This window comes from Fundulus heteroclitus, chromosome 8 (genome assembly GCF_011125445.2).
Source record: "Fundulus heteroclitus isolate FHET01 chromosome 8, MU-UCD_Fhet_4.1, whole genome shotgun sequence".
Lineage (NCBI taxonomy): Eukaryota > Metazoa > Chordata > Actinopteri > Cyprinodontiformes > Fundulidae > Fundulus > Fundulus heteroclitus.
In genome coordinates this window covers 21894283-21914436 of record NC_046368.1, presented here as the reverse complement: position 1 = coordinate 21914436, position 20154 = coordinate 21894283, and the positions used below count along the sequence as shown (strand labels likewise).

General features: G+C 41.0%; 3 protein-coding genes across 3 annotated transcripts in view; 1 reads left to right on the top strand and 2 right to left on the bottom strand.

Moving 5' to 3' along the window:
• rapgef1b (Rap guanine nucleotide exchange factor (GEF) 1b) overlaps positions 1-6142 on the top strand; it is a gene marked incomplete at its 5' end in the record, with an annotated part of 29169 nt that extends 23027 nt beyond the window's left edge. The window contains 12 exon segments of the mRNA XM_036140363.1: positions 85-193; positions 766-841; positions 1067-1151; positions 2637-2729; positions 2847-3032; positions 3426-3510; positions 3604-3698; positions 3789-3867; positions 3950-4051; positions 4138-4235; positions 4338-4466; positions 5266-6142. Coding sequence (XP_035996256.1) covers positions 85-193; positions 766-841; positions 1067-1151; positions 2637-2729; positions 2847-3032; positions 3426-3510; positions 3604-3698; positions 3789-3867; positions 3950-4051; positions 4138-4235; positions 4338-4466; positions 5266-5416 — 1288 coding nt within the window.
• A 301-nt stretch (positions 6143-6443) lies between these two features.
• On the bottom strand, positions 6444-12232 carry uck1 (uridine-cytidine kinase 1). The gene is made up of 7 exons (XM_012867976.3): positions 12012-12232; positions 10588-10747; positions 9059-9155; positions 8829-8971; positions 8657-8751; positions 8536-8584; positions 6444-8453 (listed from the first exon to the last, which is right to left on the bottom strand). Exons 1-7 carry the CDS (start codon positions 12090-12092, stop codon positions 8260-8262), a joined length of 819 nt encoding a protein of 272 aa, XP_012723430.2. The 5' UTR covers positions 12093-12232; the 3' UTR covers positions 6444-8259.
• Positions 12233-14795: 2563 nt separating this feature from the next.
• On the bottom strand, positions 14796-16942 carry dnlz (DNL-type zinc finger). Its single transcript, XM_012867950.3, has 3 exons — positions 16592-16942; positions 16306-16445; positions 14796-15026 (listed from the first exon to the last, which is right to left on the bottom strand). The coding sequence occupies exons 1-3, from the start codon at positions 16889-16891 to the stop codon at positions 14876-14878; spliced, it is 591 nt and encodes a 196-aa protein (XP_012723404.2). The 5' UTR covers positions 16892-16942; the 3' UTR covers positions 14796-14875.
• Positions 16943-20154: the final 3212 nt, after the last annotated feature.

The window sequence follows — 20154 nt, the reverse complement described above, 5'->3', positions numbered from 1 at the left end:
TTGAACCGCTTTAAAACGAGCAGCGTAGATGCTAGGCGGACGCGGGCCTGACGGCGTTTTTTTTTTTGTTGGCTGTGCTTTCAGGAGGCAGAAGACGACAGAAGCGGCCGGCAGCGTCGTCGAGGAGGACGTAGACGAGCTCTCCCTCATAGACCACAAGGAAATCATGAGCAGGATAACGCTGAAACAAGAAGTAAGTCATTACAGGATGCTTTTTTTCTCTCTTAAGATAAAGCTACAGCACATTTCACCCACGTCGGCGTCGGAGCAGAAGCGACTCAGAGCGCCTGGGGATGGTGCAATCAGATCCCGCCCGCGTCCCCCCCCCCACCCGACGGTCATTGCTGCCCTCTGGAGCTCTAGCCGTCAAACTGCAGAGTGTAAACGTCCTCCGCCTCCTCCTGCTTTGTCCCTGAGTGGTGCAGTCTGATACCCAGATGAGTGAAAACGCTGCACGCCTCTCTTCAAGGTTAGCGGCACTGTGGCAGCAGCAGCTTACAGCAGGAGGAGGAGGGAGGGAGGGAGGGGGATCAGACGCGCCAGGAGCTTTCTGACCAGTGAGGAGATTTTGCGGCGCTCCAACACACATTGCAGTGATTTTTTTTTTTTTTTTTGCACTAGTCCGACTTTTTCTTCGTCATCAGAGGAGCTGGTGCAGGAGAAAGGGAGGCTCGGTGGAGGGAACGGGCTAAAGCGCATCCCGCTTCTCTACATTTCTCCTGCCGTCGATCTGCTTTTCATCTCGTTTCTCTGAATCTCCCCCAGAATGACGACGGTCCTGACGTCCGCGCGGGGTCAGGAGACATCCTGTTAGTCCACGCCACAGAAACAGACCGCAAAGGTATGGTGCTGGAAACTGTTCCTGTCCAATACGTCCTTTACTGTTAAAACACCAGGATTTATTTCACGTCTGAAGAGCAGATTTGATGGGGATATTCCTCTATGTCTGAGTACCATTAAACAGCCATCCATCGGTGAATGCATGTAGCAGTCGTGTTTAATCTGTTGTCAGCTGTTACCGGTTTTACACGTCAACTCAAAGATGCTCTTTTTTTCCCCTCAACAGATCTTGTTTTGTACTGTGAAGCCTTCTTGACTACATATAGGACTTTTATAACCCCTGAAGACCTCATTAAGAAGCTACACTACAGATATCCTTTTCTAATCACTCCAGCCTCATCAGTTTAGTTTAGTTTTTTTGCTTTAATACTTGTTTACTTAGATAAAACATGCCTGCTCTTCATATCTTTGCTGAAGCATCAGCTACAGCTAGACATGATGCTTTTGGGGATTTTGTACTTTGTTTCTTAGTTCTGAGAATAACTATTAGTTAATGGCTCTGTAGCATTTTTTAAGCACACAGTGCCTTGCGACTATATTCCCACACCTTAACCCTCTCCATTTTTGCCATGTCATAACCACCAACTTCAATGTATTTTACTGGGATTTGATGCTGTAGACGAACATAAAGTACAACATAATGGTGAAATGAAATGGAAAGAAAAAGGATGTTGGCAGACAAACATCTGAAAAGTGTGGCACGCATTTGTTTGCCTTCATTTCTGAATAAAATCCTCCGCCTAATCAGTAAATAGTCGTCCATGTTTGCACACCGGACAGGTGGGGATGGAAATGTTTAAAGCTGGGTTAGGCTATGAGGGAGTATCACACACTGTGAACGTCTCCCGGTGCGCTGTTCAGTCCGTCCTCTGACAATTTAAAGAGTATGGCACCGTTTCCAATCTATCATGACACGGTCGTCCACCCAGAGCAGGCCAGGATGGTGCATCTGGAGGAACTTCACAGCTCAGGGGGAGATGCTGGTGTCTCAAGAAGTACCTGAACACATCGTCCGCCCCCGGAGGAGAAATGAAACCAACCACTGGGACGTCCCAGGAAGAAAACCTGTCAGAGGGTGCAAAAAGTCTTGAGATTATTGAGCTTTCTGTAGGACGAGATACCTTGGGTGTACATCCAGAGCTGCAATAGAAAGGTTTGGATGAAAGCATAATGCACTTAACCTGAAAATGCTGTTCAGATGCTCTTCACTGCAAAAAGGGAACTAAAAGTAGGTGAAATTTTCTTGAAATCAGTGTATTTTTCCTTGATTAGAGCAGATAAATAAGACTATTTGCCAATAGAATGACATTTTTGCACTTAAAATAGGAACAATTCATCTCCATCTTATTTCAAGTGCAGTATATCTAATTATCTTATTTTAGGTGTGAAAATACTCATTCCATTGGCAAATAGTCTTATTTAGCTCCTCAAATCAAGGACAAATACGCTAATTTCAAGAAATTTTTACTTACTTTTAGTTCCCTTTTTGCAGTGTTGGCCTGAACGAGCTTGAGCTAGTCTCTGTAAACCTGCCAGAAACATACAACCAAACTGGCAGGAGGCGTGGAAATCTAACCGCGGTAAAACGTGGCTCTGCAAAGGCTCGGCTTTAGGGAGGCTGAATACAAACACATTGATCCTTTCCCTTGCGCCTCAGTTATCTGCAGCTTTTATTCATTATTTGTCCTTTTAAAACCTGCCAAATGTGGGAAAAGTTGAGGCGGTGTGAGCACTTTTTGCGCGGGTCGGGGTTGCGTCCACCTTCCCCCCCCGTTTATCCTTGACCACAGGAGCACATACACCACATTCTGCCACAGTCCGGACACCTTCAAGAAGCGAGTCAGCAAGAACACCTTCTTTGTCCTGGTCCGCGTCGTCGATGAGCTGTGGTGAGTGGAGCGAGCAAAAAAAAAAAAAAAACCCCGTTCACCTGCCGCCAGTGAAACCAGTTTCCACAAACCCTTTACTTGTAATGAGAAGTCCAACGCTGTCTGCCTCCCTCCCAGCCTGGTGGAGCTGACCGAGGACATCCTGAAGCAGCTCATGGACCTGGTGTTCACGCTGGTGTGCAGCGGCGAGCTCAGCCTCGCCCGTGTGCTCCGCAAGAACATCCTGGACAAGGTGGAGCAGAAGAAGCTGCTGCGCTACACCAACTCCCTCAAGCCGCTGGCTGCTCGGGGGGTCTCTGCGAGGTATGCGATCCTGTGCGGCACTACGGGTGATTGTGTTGCACTGCAAAAAAACGGAACTAAAAATAAGTTAAATGTTCTTAAAATGAGTGTATTTGTCCTTGATTTGAGCAGGTAAACAAGATGATTTGCCAATAGAATAAGATTTTTGCACTTAAAACAGGAACAATTCATCTCCATCATCTTATTTCAAGTGAGGGATGTCTAATTATCTTATTTTGGGGATCAAAATACTCATTCCATTGGCAGATGATCTTATTTACCTGCTCAAATCAAGGATAAATACACTAACTTTAAGAACATTTACTTATTTTTAGAACCGTTTTTGCAGTGTGCGGCGAGCCGACGCTGAGACGCTAAACCTTTTAGTGGTTTTTTTTTTTTTTTTTTTAACAGGCCGGGGACTCTTCACGACTTCCGCAGTCACGAGATCGCCGATCAGCTAACCCTCCTTGATGCTGAGCTCTTCTACAAGATCGAGGTGCGGTGGTTGCCCTTCCGTCTCGTCGGCCGGAGCCACTCTGCTCCAGCTCTTGCGGACGTGGACAATAAATCTGGTTCTGTCTCCTGTTAGATTCCCGAGGTGCTGCTTTGGGCGAAGGAGCAGAACGAGGAAAAGAGTCCCAACCTGACCCAGTTTACGGAGCACTTTAACAACATGAGCTATTGGTAAAGCGCTAATTAGGAGCGGCGTGGTCTTGGTTTTTGTCTCTTCTTAGCTGCTGAATCCTCAGTGGTTTTTACCTCTCTGGCCCACAGGGTGCGCTCTTTGATAATTCAGCAGGAGAAAGCTCAGGACAGAGAGAAGCTGCTTCTCAAGTTCATTAAGATAATGAAGGTAGGGCGTCTTTTCGACAGACAAGCTCGTACACGACGACATTTAATGGACCAAAACACGGATTCTCCTCTTCTCATTGCAGCACTTAAGAAAGTTAAATAATTTCAACTCGTACTTGGCAATACTGTCCGCGCTGGACTCCGCCCCCATCAGGAGACTGGAGTGGCAGAAACAGACCTCTGATGTGAGAGGGTTTCTTTTTTTCTTTTTTTCTTTTTTTTTTAAACGTCTGCTCACATGAGCTCATTTGTCTGTGATTCGGTCTTTAAGGGTTTGGAGGAGTATTGCACGCTGATCGACAGCTCCTCGTCCTTCAGAGCCTACAGAGCCGCCCTGGCTGAGGTGGAGCCCCCCTGCATCCCGTACCTGTGAGTAGATATTCCTGCTGCCATCTGCTGCTCGGTACAACCTGACTCGGCCGTTTAATCAGGGTTTCTCTTCCTCCTCCTCCCCCGTCGTCGTTTTCCCAGAGGCCTCATCCTCCAGGACCTCACCTTTGTGCACCTGGGGAACCCCGACCTCATTGACGGGAAGGTCAACTTCTCCAAACGCTGGCAGCAGTTCAATATTCTGGACAGCATGAGGCGCTTTCAGCAAAGGTAAGACCGCGTGTAAACATACACAAACTTTTTCACGTTTTGTCAAACTACATCCACACACTTTGATGGATTTTAGTGGCACTTCAAGTGACAAACCAACAGAAGCGGGCGCATAATTGTGACGTTGACAAACACGTGGTTTTTAATTTGCCTTCTTTGATGACTAAATAAAATGCTTCACATCCATGTGCCTAATTAATCGCGTAATTAATAGTTTATACTTTAGTGTGGGCTGGGGAGAGAAGGCCTCAGGATTGTTAGCAGAGGTCAGAGATAAAGTTCTGGAGAAATTTAAAGCAGGGTTGTTAAAATCGAGACTACTGCAAGGCTTGCGAGATATAGCCATTCATCCAAAACTGGTCGGCCGGGCACGGTTAGCATTTACCAGAAGCAGCCAAGTTGCCCATGGGAACTCTGGGGGAGATGTAAAGGCCGCCGGCTCAGGTGGAAGAATGATCCGCATAGTCCACAAATCTGGGCCTTATGGTAGAGCGGCAAGAAGAAAGCCATCGTTAAAAACAGTAAACATGTCATTTTTCTCCTGCTTCACATTATACCCCACGTTGTGTTGGTTTGTCACATCAAATAAAGCACACTGTAGCTTGTGGTTAGCATGTGAGCACAAAGGTACGATCACTAGTGCAGAGGACGATTGCTAATTAAATTTCCAACTATTATTCAAAGCAGAATGTCCCGTAGTGTTCAAGACTATAACTTACCATACCATCTCAGCAGAGTTGCTCAATATGCAATGATTTACTGTTGTTGTTTTAACGTCTCTGACCCATTCTGATCTCAGGCATTACGACCTGAAGCGCAATGAGGAGATCATCTCTTTCTTCAACGACTTCAGCGACCACCTCGCCGAGGAGGCCCTGTGGGAGCTGTCTCTGAAGATCAAGCCCAGAAACATCGTCCGGCGCAAGACGGACCGCGAGGAGAAGACCTAGGGGCCCGGCGAGGGCCTTTTTTTTTTTTTTTAGACGACGACCTTCAACTGTGCTTCATGACACTAACTCCACTTTATTACATACTAAGAGAACGACGCATGGAAGCGAGCCACTACAGCTAACGGGCGACTCGCTTGGGAGGAAACCCAGAACACTACAGACAACCGAAACGTCACTGAGGTTTACAAAGAGCTCCGCCGCTCTGGGAGATTAGAAATTGGGATTTTTTTTTTTTACTGGGAGAAACGGGACTGCGGTGGAAGCAGATGGACCGCCGGTGCCGCGGAAGCAACCAAAGTCCGCTCCCTGGACTCTTTATTTTAGAGTGGAGCAGTTGCGCGCGTGTAGGAGAGAATAATTTGAATGGTCCATAATTTCCCCCCCCTCCTCCAACTCTCTCCTTCCTCTCCGTTTATGTTCGTGCCATTTTGCTGGTCACCTTCTGCAACACTAACCCCGGACGGACAGGTCCTCCTCCGACAGCAGAAGCTCAGGCTGCACCCTGAGAATCCGCTGCGACTGAACCCTAAAGGGAGGCTGGGCCCTACAGCCCGGAGCCGGGAGTTTGTTTTAAAACGTTTTTCGTGTAAGAATCATGTATGGTTATGACATGTATTATATACAGTGATCCTTTTGTTCTTAAAAAGGACGTTTATGCTTACGAGAAGAGCTTAGCTTCTCTTAAGTGCCGTATGTATGTGCACTAAAAAAAAAAAACAAAAAAAAAACAGAGCAAGGCAAAAAAAAACAACAAAAAAAACACGAAAAAGAAAACTACTAAAGATGCTGTGATCTATGTATGTCAAACTGAATCATGGAGTGCCGTGTTAAACTGTAGAGAACCACGAAGCAATCACAATCATGTCCCAGTCATGTCGGTGTGGAAGAGTGCGTGAGAGAGAGAGAGAGAGAGAGTCCTCTGAGACGTGTGCGTGTGTTGTTCCAACATGTGCTGTAGGAAAACATTTCACCCCCCCAACCCAACACATCACTGTGCTCTCAATCTCCAATAAAACAAAAGGCTCTGTTTCTATTCAAATCGTGTCTGCAACAGTTTTATTTGTTGCAAGGAAACACTTCCATAGCTCAAAAAGAGCTGCTTTTTTTTTTTTTTTTTTTTTAATGTACATCCATGTTGATAAACCATGAGAAAGAAACAAAATTAAGGCATAGACTTGGCGAGGAAAGTGCTCAAGATCAAACTGGGAGTTAATTCTCCTGATTTTCCCTGCAAAAGTATTCACACCCTTCAGCCGTACGCGAGAAACCAAGATGATGCGGCGTTAACGGGAAAAAGGAAAAGACGTTTTTTTCCCAGCTTTCACAAACACAAATCTATAAAGTGCGGCATGCATTTCTATCCCGCCGGCCCGATTCTACGCCGCTGGCCTTTAGGGTATTGTCTCCCATCGACCTCCCACCTTTTAGACTAAACCATTCCCGCTCTTAATGCATAGCTCACACATACCAGTAATCAAGCACGTCCTCGCCATTCAGCAGTCACTTAAGCTTCATTTTACATCCGTTTCCTCTATATCCAAATCATTCCAGTTAATTTAGCATCTTTTTGACAGAAAAACATGAATTAACAGCAAACAAAAGGTTAAGGTCTAGACTATAACCCAGTCTCAGGTCTTTTGCTGCTTCTTATCAGGTTTCTCTGTATTTAGCTTCATTTATCTTCCCATTGCCTCCAACCGCCATCGCTGCCCCATCCTTTGATAAAATGACACACTGCTACACTATTTCCTAATCAACTGGCTGCACAGGATTAAATTTAGAGGCGTCGAAGCAAAAAGGGGCTTGATGCAAATGCACATCACACTTGTCAGATTTTGCATAAAAATGTGAAAACAACGAATCGTTTTTCTTTCGCTCCGCAACACGCCGCTTTCTGTCATAAAATCTATTAAAGTTTGTAACGTGGCAAAATGCCGTTTAGGCGTGGATACTTTTGCAGGGCATTATAGGAAGCTACTGCAGACCTGAACAGGTTCAACATAACGCTTATTTGTATTAATTCCCTTTAAATACAATATTCTAAAAGTAGGAAGTGTTAGAGAGTCTCGTTAAAAGTGCAAAAGCATGACTAAGAAAAACAAAGTTCTTACCAACAATATGGTCTGGTTAGTTGAGCTTAATTACCCAATTAAAAACCAGAACAATGTGGAAAAGCCTAAAAGATAACTTAATAAAAGGATTTCTACACATCTTTCACATAAAAAAATTGACAACTTCTCCAGACTCAACAATCCAGAGTTTTTTTTCTTGTTTTTTCAGTCCTTTACAATCATTTTCAAATACTAAAAATTACGATTGACTTATGGTTATTATTTCTAGTGCGAAGGCTTTCAATATGGAACAAGTAAGAAACGCGAATGAGGAACGAAGGTAGGACACAAAGAAGGAAGGCAGGACACAAGGATGGAAGGAAGGACACAAGGATGGAAGGAAGGACACAAGGACGGAAGGAAGGACAGCAGGAGGAAAAAAAATACAAGGAAAGAAAGAATTTAGGATGGTAGGACACCAGAATGGAGAGAATGAAACGGAAGACACATTTAGAAAATTAGATTAGATTAACGTCTATAAATTAAATAAATAAAAATCCAGTTCTAGAAATCATTAAAATTAAATCCCATGCTTTTCCAGACTGTGGGGAACTGGTTAAGAGGATAAAACCAGGTTGCAGATTTCCTAAGCATTAAGTTAGTAAATGAGCCCAGACTGCAGAGTGGAAGGTTCTGGCACACCTCAGCCAGCGGTCCTCACTCACGCCCCGCCTTCTGGACCCGTCTGCCCCCCGGTCCTCCACGCAGGCGCGCGCCTACGTCCGGCCGGGCTCAGTGAGGCCGGGTGCTGGGCTCCAGCAGGACCCTCTTGATGGGCAGGTTGGTGGATCCGGTCTGCAGCTCGCTCTGCTCCGACGTCACCCTTTTGCTGCTTCGTCCGTGGCCGCCCATGTTCCCGCGCTGCCACTTGCAAATGTCGCCGTTGAGAATGTCCTGGATGTGCTGCACGATGAGGTTGATGGCCACTGGCGACACGCAGATCAGGAAGTTATTGGTTGGTTAGATTTAGTTGAATTAGTTTGGCTGGTTCATTTTAAGATCGCTCACCCATATTGTCCACGCCCCTCGGAATGATGACATCGGCGTACTTTTTAGTCTGCAACGCAAAGTGCTTAGAGATGAAGTCGGCGTACGCCGGCGCATCGCAGGCGATGACTCTCATACTTACGGGCAGGCAAAACTCCTCGAAGGCGGGCTTTACGAATGTCGTGTACTGATTTAGAATCTGCTCCAGGTCCCGCCCTCGGGTCATGTCTCGCAGCACTGCAAGAAAAACGAGGCCGATTTAAAAACCCGCGAGGAAAAACCTGCCGGACGCGCGCCGACGGAGGCTGGAGTACCTCTCCGGGACAGCCTGACGTCCGAGTCCGTGTCCACGAAGAGCTTCATGTGGAACATCTCGCGCACAGTCTGCGGGTAGAAAACCAGGATCCCCTCGAAGAGGACCACGTCGGCTGGGTAAACCGTGATCCTGTCTTCCAACCTGCCAACGCACAGGGCGCTCTCAGACCACAGAGGAAACAAAAACTGTTTATTTTGGCGCGACTCCGTGAAGCGTCTCTAGTCCCACCTGGAATGGGTGACAAAGTCGTACGTCGGCACCTCCACCGCCTTGCCCTCGGCGATGTCCGTCAGGGTTTTGTACATCAACTCGTTATCAAACGCCTCTGCAGGACCGTGAGAAAGATGTTAGTCGACTCTTGCGGCCATATACCGTACGTGTGGCTTAAGATGTGGAAGAAGCCTTTCAAGTAAATTAAATTTCCTCTGCAGTAGCTTGAATTTAGAAAAAGCAGTGATGACCTAAGAGAAAGAAAAATTAACGTTTGGAAAACTTTGGTACTTTTCTAAAGTATTTACATCCTGGAACTGGTTCACCAGGCAGCTTTCCTATGGTGAACCATAGGATTCTCTGGAGGACAAACAGACCCACGGCACCTCAGGTCAACGCAAGAGAACGTTCAGACCGGTGTCTCCTCCGAGCGGCATGGGGTCCAGATCAGGTCTGAAATGGGAAGCGCTCAGGAGGCATCCTCATCCAACCGACTCCTCACCCACTCTGGGACAGCCTGGTGATCCTACAGGCCGCTTATATCCAGGATCTTTTGAATAATGGCTCCTTATTCATCATGAAGGACAGAAAGATCACCCGCATTACTGCAGATTAAGTCCAACTCTGTCAACCTGCAGCATCAGGCAAGAGGCCGGGGCTTTGAATGAGTTTGGTTTGATCGAGGCTCATAATCTGTCATCAGAGTCGAGTGGCTCCAACAGGGATCAGAACCAAAATAAATGCTAATGGGGAGCAACACTTTTCAGAAGACGACAATTATGCACATTTTGACAACATACCTTCATTTCTAAAGGAGGGGGGGGGGGATTGATACGCAATGGTTTGCTCACATATCCGAAATGAGAAAAGGCACAAATGAAGAACGACTGGGGACACAAACTGGCGAAGAGGCCAACTAGACCGGAGCCATACGATCGGGAGAAGCACCAATCAGACTTCCCTAAGCCGATACAGACATCCAGGCTTAGTTCAGACCTGCCGATTCCGATGTTTTCATTTATAAATACTGCAACAGATAAAAGAGGAGACGTGTTTTGGAGTCTGCCATAATTCCCCAGTGTATGCATGAAAGCACACGTCCCTAACCTTTGAGGGATGCATCACAGTACCCATTTGTGTCTTTATCGACAGAGAATGGTAGAAGTTCCTAGTTGTTACGCTTTAAAGCAGGTGTAATGAAAATCTGTTCACTAAACGTGGGGTCAAGGGAAAAGGGAAGATTCCGGTATTATCTCTGATAAAATAAGTAAAAATAAAATGATCATCAGGGGCTGAAGATTTGTATAACAGGACTAATTTCTAGCATTTGTTTTGTGTCGTTTGGGTATCGATTCCTCCAGGTGTCCAGTAATGGAACGAAAATAACATCTAAAGTTTTTCAATGCATACCTAAAAAAAAAAAGACTTCCAGTTTAAATATTAGATTATAGTCACAATCGTCACAGTGCTGAATTTCAGTAGGAGCTTGCTTTTCCTAAAGTTCCTGTAATTAGATGGCAAAAGTAAAAGTCTCTGCATTGATTTACCTGGGTGATCAAAGTTGTACTGTCCTTTCAGGGCCTTGGCCTTCTGGTCAGGAGTCAACACTTTGTAGAAGCAGTCCTGGCTGATGATGGCCACCTTTCTCTGGCGGTGGTCCACTTTGTGCTGGCCCAGGAGCTCCATGATCTTGGCGCAAACCGTTGACTGGAAACAGCACATCAAAATCAACCCATCATCAGCCGCGCTGCTACAAAAACGCAACTCTGTTAACGTCGGTAATATAGCGTTTTAATGCGGTGACTGGACAGCACAGGCATAAAAAAAATAAAAATAAAAAATCTACTGGACTGAGATGGACAGGAGTCCTGGCCAGGTTGTGGCTCTGAGATGCATCCGGTGACCTCAGTTCAAACTTCACGAGCTGACGTCGCCCCCTTTTTCTCTTAAAACACCGGTGCAGAAATAAAACTGTAAAACTATAAATAAAATAATAATTTGTAGTGATTCATTATCTGCATTGTTAAGTATTGAAAAGGGATGTACAAATAATCCTCAAAATATATTATATGACATAATGGCTGTTCATCATAGAATATGTGAACAAAATAAAAATGTAATATTATTTTAGACTCCTGCTCATGTAGGTATTTCGGGAAATGAAAAAAACAGATAGGTTGGCTAAGGAGGCTTATAAAAAAATAAGATATTGACATGCCAGTAAAGTTATCCAAATCTTAAGGTAAAAGTATAGTTTGGAGAGAAAGTAAGAAGATATGGAAAATTAGGTGGGATAATGAAATAAATGGAAGGAACTTATATAGGATACAAAATACAGTTGATATAACAAGGAATAGAGGAATAAACAGGAGGGAAGAGATAATCATAAATAAAATAAGAACTGGTCACAGTTTTTTAAATGGAACTTTTTAAGATGGGGAAACATCCTACTGGTTTTTGTAGTTGGTGTGATAATTTAGAAACAATGGAACACGTTTTTATTAGTTGTAGAAAACATGCAAATCAAAGAACATTATTAAAAACAGAACTGGCTGTTAATGGGGAATTGAAATTTGAGAATGTGGTTGAAAAGTTAAATAGTATTGAGGGGAAGAAGAAGATTTTTCGTTTTTAAAAAAATACTGGGATCATGATGAGGATTTCAAGGAGATATATTATGATCCACTAGATGGCAGTAATGCAACAACAATGGATGCAAGGTGCCGTTAAAACCTAAAGAGAAGAAGAAAACTGTAAAACTGAGTACCTCAACAAGGAGTGCTTTGGCAATAACCAGCGCCATAGAGATAGACAATAACCAGACACTAAACACGTGGGCGTGACGTTAGTTATGACAGTTTGGTGAATGCCAACACTAACACCGGGCTAAGGTGACAGGTACGACCATAGATATCCATAATAAAGGCTGGATATCTATGGGTGCGACGCTGTCCACCTAATTTACGTTTACCTTCCCGCTGGCCGTCCCTCCGCTCACACCGATTAGGAAAGGCCGCTTCTCTGCCTCGCCGGGGGCTTCCAGGCCTTCCATCGCGTTCAGTACAACAGCAAAGACAGCAGCAGCAACAAATGGCAGCCTGTCAAAAGCTAAAAGTCTGCTGGCAGCTACGGCGTCAGCTAGTCTTCTTGTTGTTGTGTCATTTGGGGCTAGCCAAACCAACTATGAAGGCGCTTTACCGCCACCTGCTGGACTGGAGTGTCAACAGGAGATTCACAGCGAAACAAAATAAATTCTCTCTAAGTTTGTATCTTTCATATCTTTCACAAACAAGACTTGACCTTTTATTGCACTCATGTAATGTAAATATGATTTTCATTTCACTCATTGCTTCTCTAAACTCAACTCCTTTCAGTTTTATATGCAATATACACCATAAACACGTTATATGGTTTCAGGCAGGTTGCAACGTTCACATAAACCTGCTATGTTTACTGTTTAAGTGAGTTGACCATACTGCAACATGAAATTATGGATTTAATTATCTGGTTTCTTCCGGCTTTCCTTGTATCTCCCACATTTTTTTAATTCTATATAAGTGTCTGCGTTAATCAATCATGTCCCAGTTTTCCTGCCATAGCCTAATTATTTATTAATATTTTACATTTAGCCTTGATTAATGGAATTTGAAGATCAACATTTTTAGATTGTCGTGCCTGTTTAGCTAAAAATGTCAATCACTTTGTTTCCCTCCACTGAAATATGCTGGAACCCAAACAAATTCTATTATTTTCTTTTAGATAAAGTTTGAACAGAGTGGGATAAATACCATTAATAATATCTTTACTTTTTGAATTACTTGATTTAATGCTTAACAAAGCTGCCACACTATCAAATGCTATCACATAATTTTGATCATTCTGTTTTTCAATCCAGTTTAAACTTAAAAGTACTGTATTGCTATTAACTCTACTGTGTAAACTGATAAGTTGTCCCTAATTCTCATGATTCCTGTTTTTTAAATATGGAATATGAACTGCTGCTCCAGTACGTCCTGATTCTGGGTCTTTTGCTCCATCCATATATCCATCCATCCATTTTCTGACCCGCTTAATCCCTCATGGTGTCGCGGGGTTGATGATATATTGTTTTGCAATAACACATTCTGAAATTATTTTTCTTTATTCTTTTAACAATGTAGGCAACAGATGGTTTCATTAATAGCCAATGTGGAATGTTTAAATGAGGTACAGTTGGACATAAATCTATGTATATAATCATGCATATTTTATCTTTTACATTACCGTTCTATCCACAGCTAAATGTATCTGTCTTACTGAATTCCCAACACTCCTGTAGGACTTTTTTTTTGACTGTAGGTGACTGCTCGTGCCCTTTAACTCTAACCAAACATACTGATATTTGTTTTAATCATTTCAACTTGTAATGCGGCAACAGGCGATGTTCTGAATGCTTCACAGCAGAAACTAAGATCCTTTTTGGTTTTCTAGAAAAAACAGTAATCTGAGATTTTGTTACTGACAGCTTGCAGATATTTACTGGATGGATTTCATTAATTACCTTTTGCATTTTATCCTTACAGAATTCCATGTTACGACCTCAAATCCACAAGGCTCCACAATCTGCATATGAAGATTTACCAATTCCTGAATCTACTTGGTCATTATCATGAATAATACAGGACTACACACGCTACCTTGAGGAGTACCATTCTCCACAGAATATGTTGTTGTATACTCTTTTATTTCAATTGAACTTTAATTATATAGCGCCAATTCATGAAACCTATCATCTCAAGGCACTTTCCAAAGTCAAATTCAATCAGCTTATACAGATTGGTAAAAAAAAAAAAAATGTCCCCCTTCTTAGAATATTGTTCTGTCAAATGGAAAATTGCATATGTAATTAAGTTTCATTCCACCCCAAGTTTTTTCAGTTTTATTGATAAGCCTTCTTTCCAAAGAGTATCATATTCTTGTTCTATATCAAAAAAAGACTGCAATAACCATCTCCTTATTACCTTGTGCTTTCCTTATTTTAGATTCAAAGCATAGAACATAATCTATTATGTTTCTTCCTTTCTTGAATCCGCTCTGAGTTGATGACAGAATGTGAATTCTCAGTTAGGAAGATAAGGCAGTGGCGTCTACCAGTGTCATTCTTGCGAAAAACATAAACTATCTTGGTCACTTCTAACCAATAAAAATGAAATCCAATGAAAGGCTTATTTCCCTTTTTTTTTTTTAGATATTTGGTGGTTCTACACACAGAATTTCAAATTTTAGATTGTAACAGAAAATTTAAAAATATATATTCCAAGAAAATAAAACCCGACTAAAAGAAATAAGTCTGGGGAGGCTCTTTATAGAAATAAAACTGACAATAATTTGAAGGATATTTTAAATGAAGCTGGTAGTTTTTTTTTTAACAAGCTGGGATTGTAAAAATATGGCCGATTTATTATGCTTTAAAATACAATATTAAGTATGTTGGCTCTAAAACCAGCAAAAATAGAGAACAAAAGAAAAAAGAGATTTAGTGTGTCTTGCTTGTTCAGATGAAATAATCATGTTTTTAGATGATAATTCAAAGAAAGCCACACATGGCATATTAAACATTTATTTCCGCCAAGAGTATTTTTTTTTTACTTCTTAGTTATCAGTTTCGTCCCTTGTTTTTATTGCAACGCCACAAGAAAAGTCCTTTTCAGTTTCAGTGACAACCCGTCCACTGGTTTGAAACATATGTTCAATTAACGCTCAGACACCACACCGATCAATCCACAAAACAACGAAAAGTTGCATTTATTGCATTAAATATATAAACATACAAAGCGCAGATGCAGTTAGGTTAAATCACGTTGTTTCAGGCTCAGTTTCTTTCTCTTCTGCGTCAGCTCTCTGCGAAGCGTCTCTGCTCGCTTCTTCCACAACTATCTCCAAAGCGGCACTTCCTGCCACCCTCTTCACTGTCTCCCCTTTGGCAGCGAGGATTTCCTCAATGTTTCTGAAAGATTCAGCAGAACGTGAGCCATCAGCAGGGTTGGGCCAGACAGAAAATGACAAATATGAACCTCTCCTTTTTACATATGTCACAATGAAAGGCTTTCGAAGAAGCCGTTTGCTTGTTACTGTGTGTTCTCACTTTACCATGAAACTACTAATGTGCTTTTTTTTTTATTCAGAAATTCTGCATATTACTAACTTTCTTTACAATCATTTACCTTGTTTCTTTCATATCAAGCACCATCAACTGTTAAATCTTTTAATCACAGGACAGTAAAATACTCCCAGATAAGTTGTCACAGCACATGTCTTAGTTCAATGGACGTAATACAATGCTAGTGACCTTCATTTACTATGACTCCAAAGGAAACTAAATGTGCATGTATTGTTTTAAAATCATAACATTAAAGAATGGGCAAGCTATAAAATAAAGAATAGACAAAACAATAAAGTTTTATCTCCATATAAACAGAGTCCTGCTATGAGGTGTACCAGTACTTGTACTCTCCAAAAAAACAAGGTCCACAGAGCATTTGCATATTGTGCTACTTCTAAAATACTGTTTGATCTAATTCTTCTGAATATAAGTGGAGTTCATATTTAAATATACAGTGCCTTACAAAAGCATTAAAATACCTCAAGCTTTCCCTCCCTTTTGCCATATTATAGCCACAAGTTTCATTCGATTGTCTTCAGATTTGATGCAATAGGCAAACACAAAGTAGTGCCTAATAGTAAAGGGGAAGAAAAATGATTAATGGCATTTAATTGTTTGGATTTCTTTCCCCCCTCACAAATAGGTTTTGGGAATTTTGGAAGTATAGCATGCATTTATATTCAGGCAGGAGTCAATATGTTGAAGAAGCATGTTCAATTAAAATCACAGTTGCATGTCTTTTAGGGGTATGTCTCCAAACAATTTGCACAGACAGGAAAATGCAGCCCACTTTTTCTTTGAAAGTTGCTTAAGCGCAGTCCGACTGGATGGACGGCATCGGAGGACTTTTATTCTCAACTCTTGACGACAGGTGAATGTGCTCTAAACGAAAGTATGGCATAATCCTGCCTGATCCACAGTGTTGCATGTAGGCCAAAGGGTTATGCCATTGCTGAACGATGGATTGAGACGTGCTCTACAGGACGTTCCAAACGTGGGCTGTTGTTCCTCTTTAAACGTGACGATTAAAGCGGATTTCTGTTATATGGTGTACATGTTTCAGTATTCGGGTTGGATGTTTAATCGCCTAACGTGTGCGCGTAAAAGCCACAGCTCCACCAACCTCTTCCCCTCCAGATCAGAGAACCATCTGAGGTTGTCGGCGATGATGTGGTGGTTGCTGCACCCTGGACACGTCACGATCACCACGCCTTTATGGTAGGCGACCTTAGAGATCTTCTGCGTGGACCTGGTGGAGCAGACCTGCAAACATGACACAGGGCCCATCTTGAATACCGGGTTACCTCTGAACACAGGGATCCAGAATACATCACCCATTTGAATCATAAGAAGGTAGAGTTTGGGGATATCAGACTGAACCAGAGCCAGAGACAAAATAGTTGTGCTACCTTGCACGTGTAAACAAGATGATAATGTTTTGACTGGATCTTCCCCACAGCGTCTTCACCGGCAGTAGGTGAAGATGAGAGTCCCCTGGAAGAGCCGGGATGAGCGGGTAGGAGATGACGAAACACTCGCCGGTCCTGTGACGACAGCTGATCGGTCCTGGTTCTGATGGCCGGACAGTGGATGAGCCCACATGGTCTGAGGACAGCAAACCGAGCGCGGTAACATCGCGATAACAGGCTGACGGGGAGCCCCCCTCTGGGAGACTCTATCAATGTGAGACACCTGCGTAAAACCAGCATGGTTGTTGCTGATTTTTTCTTTTGTTTGTTTTTTAGGGACACAGAGGAGAGTTGGGGCAATAAACGTTACAGGAAAATAGACGCGCTTTGATGACATCACGGCTCATTGGATTTTCAAAATAAAATAACACACTGACCGAGACGTTTTGTTTAAAGGGTTGCTGAAGCAAAACAAATGTTTAGAGAAGATGTATGTTGTAACTATGGATCGAATCAGCTTTGAAAGTGTCTTTTTACTTTCTGTTAACCACTTATAATCTTAGTAATTCCATGCGAATGGTTAAAATGGGATTTATGTATTATATTTCACCATTTTTTTTTATCAAAGTACATTATTCATATATATATATATATATATATATATATATATATATATATATATATATATATATATATATATATATATATATATATATATATATATATATATATATATATATATAATCATACTAAACCAGAAAAAACAATTTCCCCAACTCAGACATCATTTCCATTACTACTGGTCATTATTTCAAGATGGTCACTGTAATTTGTTCACCCCGTTATGGACAGGCTCCTTAAATATGATTCTAAAATATTTCTAAAGAAAGCGATATCTATATATTAATCAGATGTCCCCAACAGTAATTCAATCATTTTGATTGCAAAAATAGCACAAGATCTGATATTTTTGCTATTCTAAAGTCTAATTCATCTATCTCTGAAAGGACACTTGTCATTTTGTGATAAAATCAATGTTCTGATGATAGCTTTCAACATTTTAGACAAAAGGAAACTAAAACTAAAAAATTGTAATTTATATTGAAAAATTATCTCTAAAAATGTAGTTATGACGGGGTTGAGACTTGAATAACAGGGTTGAGGTCAGGATAGGGGTTTAAGGGACAAATAGAGCTTTACATAATAGATTTATTATTCTCAAATTTACTGTATACAATGTGCTATTAGCTTTGTATTGCATTATGTAACCATGAGGAAGACAACAGATAGAAATTGCTGATTAATTGAGTTTCATTAACCCAAAGTAAAAACAAGTACAACAATATTAACTGTCATATATTGTTATGTGAATTGCTCAGATTTAACAAAGAGTGTGCATGTGCAGAGCCTTATCTGGTGAAATATAGTAGGGCTCATGAGATTACATATTTTACCAGAAATTGCCCCTTCAAAACATTCAGAGTTCATGATAGCAAGTGGTATTTGCAAAGATCATCAGAGCATTTGGCTACAAACAAAAGGACAAGGTCATTATATTAGCCAAAGATCTATTTTTAGGCACAACCATTCACATCAGTCCCAGACGAGTGTAGCAATACTGATCTTTTCCAGAAAATCAAACACTTATCTGCCGAAGATACAACTTCTGGTTCAGGCTAATCTGTGCTGTAAAATAAAAGGTCTTAGTCAAGAAGTTTTGTTTTCTAACAAAAACAATACAATCAATTTACAATACAACTATTTCTTCTGAATTATTTGAATGTCAGCAGCAAACTGTTGGATGAGGTGCACACATTTAGAACAAACTACAGTTAAGTAACGATTACGATTAATTTATTACACTGTAGTGTTTTGTTGTTCTACGGTACATTCTACCATGATTTTTACTTCAGATTTTTTTTTTTGTGTGTGTGTTATTAATCTATATTTCATCTAAGCAAACCCATCACAAGAATGAGCAAAAGGGTGAGGCATAAAAGGCGAGGTAAGACCAATCCTACATAAACAGGAAACTGAGCTAAAAAGCCACCTTTTGACAGTGCAGCTTGAGTCAGTTTATATCTGCCACCATAACAAATATTGCTTTATCAAATTATATTAGTTATTTATTTTCTTAGGATTGCTTAATCATTATTAATTAATTAATAATTAATCATGATGAGAACATTTTAAAACATATTATTTTAGCCTGGCTTTTACTTTACTTATCTAATTTAGCCTTCTTTCCATGCAAGTTAGATTTTGCTGTATTTTGTTGATCTATTTCTCGGATTTTAAGTACATTATATTTCTGTTTGGTTCTTTCTCATTTGTTAATTTACTTTAAGGCCATTAATATTGTTCATATTTATAATGGGGTTTTTACAACTTTTAGATTTCATGAACCAAATATAATTCATACTTTAGATTTGTATATATTTGCTTGATAGGTAAAAAAAAAATCTTCTTCTTTTTTTTTGTTTGAACATTTGTATTTCTCATTCCAAATATGATTCCAGAGGTGACCCCCCCCCCCCCAACTCAACCAGTTAAACTAAATTTGACTGGATAAAGGATGAAACCTTTAATTTCTGGTTCAGTTTTTAGCAAGGCTAAGTTATTGTATACACACATCACCACCAGAGGGAGATAAAAACAAACCTTAATATCACCTCCTGTGGGTATAGTTTGGCTCAAATCACGTTTGTATAATAATTATAGAAATATCTAAGTTTTAAATAAAGTGCTTTAAGAGCTTGTATTATCTACTCCTAGTGCCAACAATGAAAAAAGAACAAAAGTATGCACAGATGTTAAATGCGCAATAAAACCTTAATTCAAGGCCGGGTTTATAAAAGAAATGCTAAATGTATTGGGACTGGGAACTGCTGATCCTGCTGAAACAAGATGAGGTAATTGGTGGGAAGGGGTTGTTTTAGGGAAACTCCCCTCTACCTGAAACTGGGAGGCCACCGAAACTGAATAATTGGTAAATTCCGGAATAACAATACATTCCTAAACAACGTAAGAATTAAACCAGGGCTATCAGGAATGTTCTGTAGTATTTATATTTTAGTCTGTTTGATTAAACATGGTAGTGGTGGTATCATACAATTGGTAAAGGGAAGCTGGTATGAGTTATTACTCTGACATAAACAAAAAATGTAAAAAATAAAATAAAATAAAAAAGCTTCTGTGGTATTTTTTTTATTTATTTAGTCTGTCTGGTTAAACATGGTAGTGGTGGTATCATACAATTGGCAAAGGGGAGCAATTATAAGTTCATATTCTGATAATCTAAATAAATAAGTAAAATTAAAAAAGGTTGTGTAATTTTTTTTAATTATTTAGTCTGTCTGATTGAACATGGTAGTGCTGGTATGAGTTCTGACTCTGATAATCGTAATAATAATAATAAAATAAAATAAATAAATTTAAAAAAGCCACTGGAAATTATTAAAACGGGGGAAGTTTGCGAAACATGACTCAAACATCTCAAAATGTGAATATAAGTCACAACTACTAACCCACCAAGAGGAGGTGACTACCCCACATTGAACCCG

Excerpts from the sequence above, each read along its gene's own strand:
- uck1 (XM_012867976.3), bottom strand. The coding sequence starts at position 12,092 with ATGGAAGGCCTGGAAGCCCCCGGCGAGGCAGAGAAGCGGCCTTTCCTA. Across the intron at positions 8,752-8,828 it reads CGTCAGGCTGTCCCGGAGAG|TGCTGCGAGACATGACCCGA; the intron begins GTACTCCAGCCT and ends TTTTTCTTGCAG. Across the intron at positions 8,585-8,656 it reads TCGAGGAGTTTTGCCTGCCC|ACTAAAAAGTACGCCGATGT; the intron begins GTAAGTATGAGA and ends TTTGCGTTGCAG.
- dnlz (XM_012867950.3), bottom strand. The coding sequence starts at position 16,891 with ATGCTGGTTTTACGCAGGTGTCTCACATTGATAGAGTCTCCCAGAGGG. Across the intron at positions 16,446-16,591 it reads ATCTTGTTTACACGTGCAAG|GTCTGCTCCACCAGGTCCAC; the intron begins GTAGCACAACTA and ends TCATGTTTGCAG. Across the intron at positions 15,027-16,305 it reads TCTGATCTGGAGGGGAAGAG|AAACATTGAGGAAATCCTCG; the intron begins GTTGGTGGAGCT and ends TGAATCTTTCAG.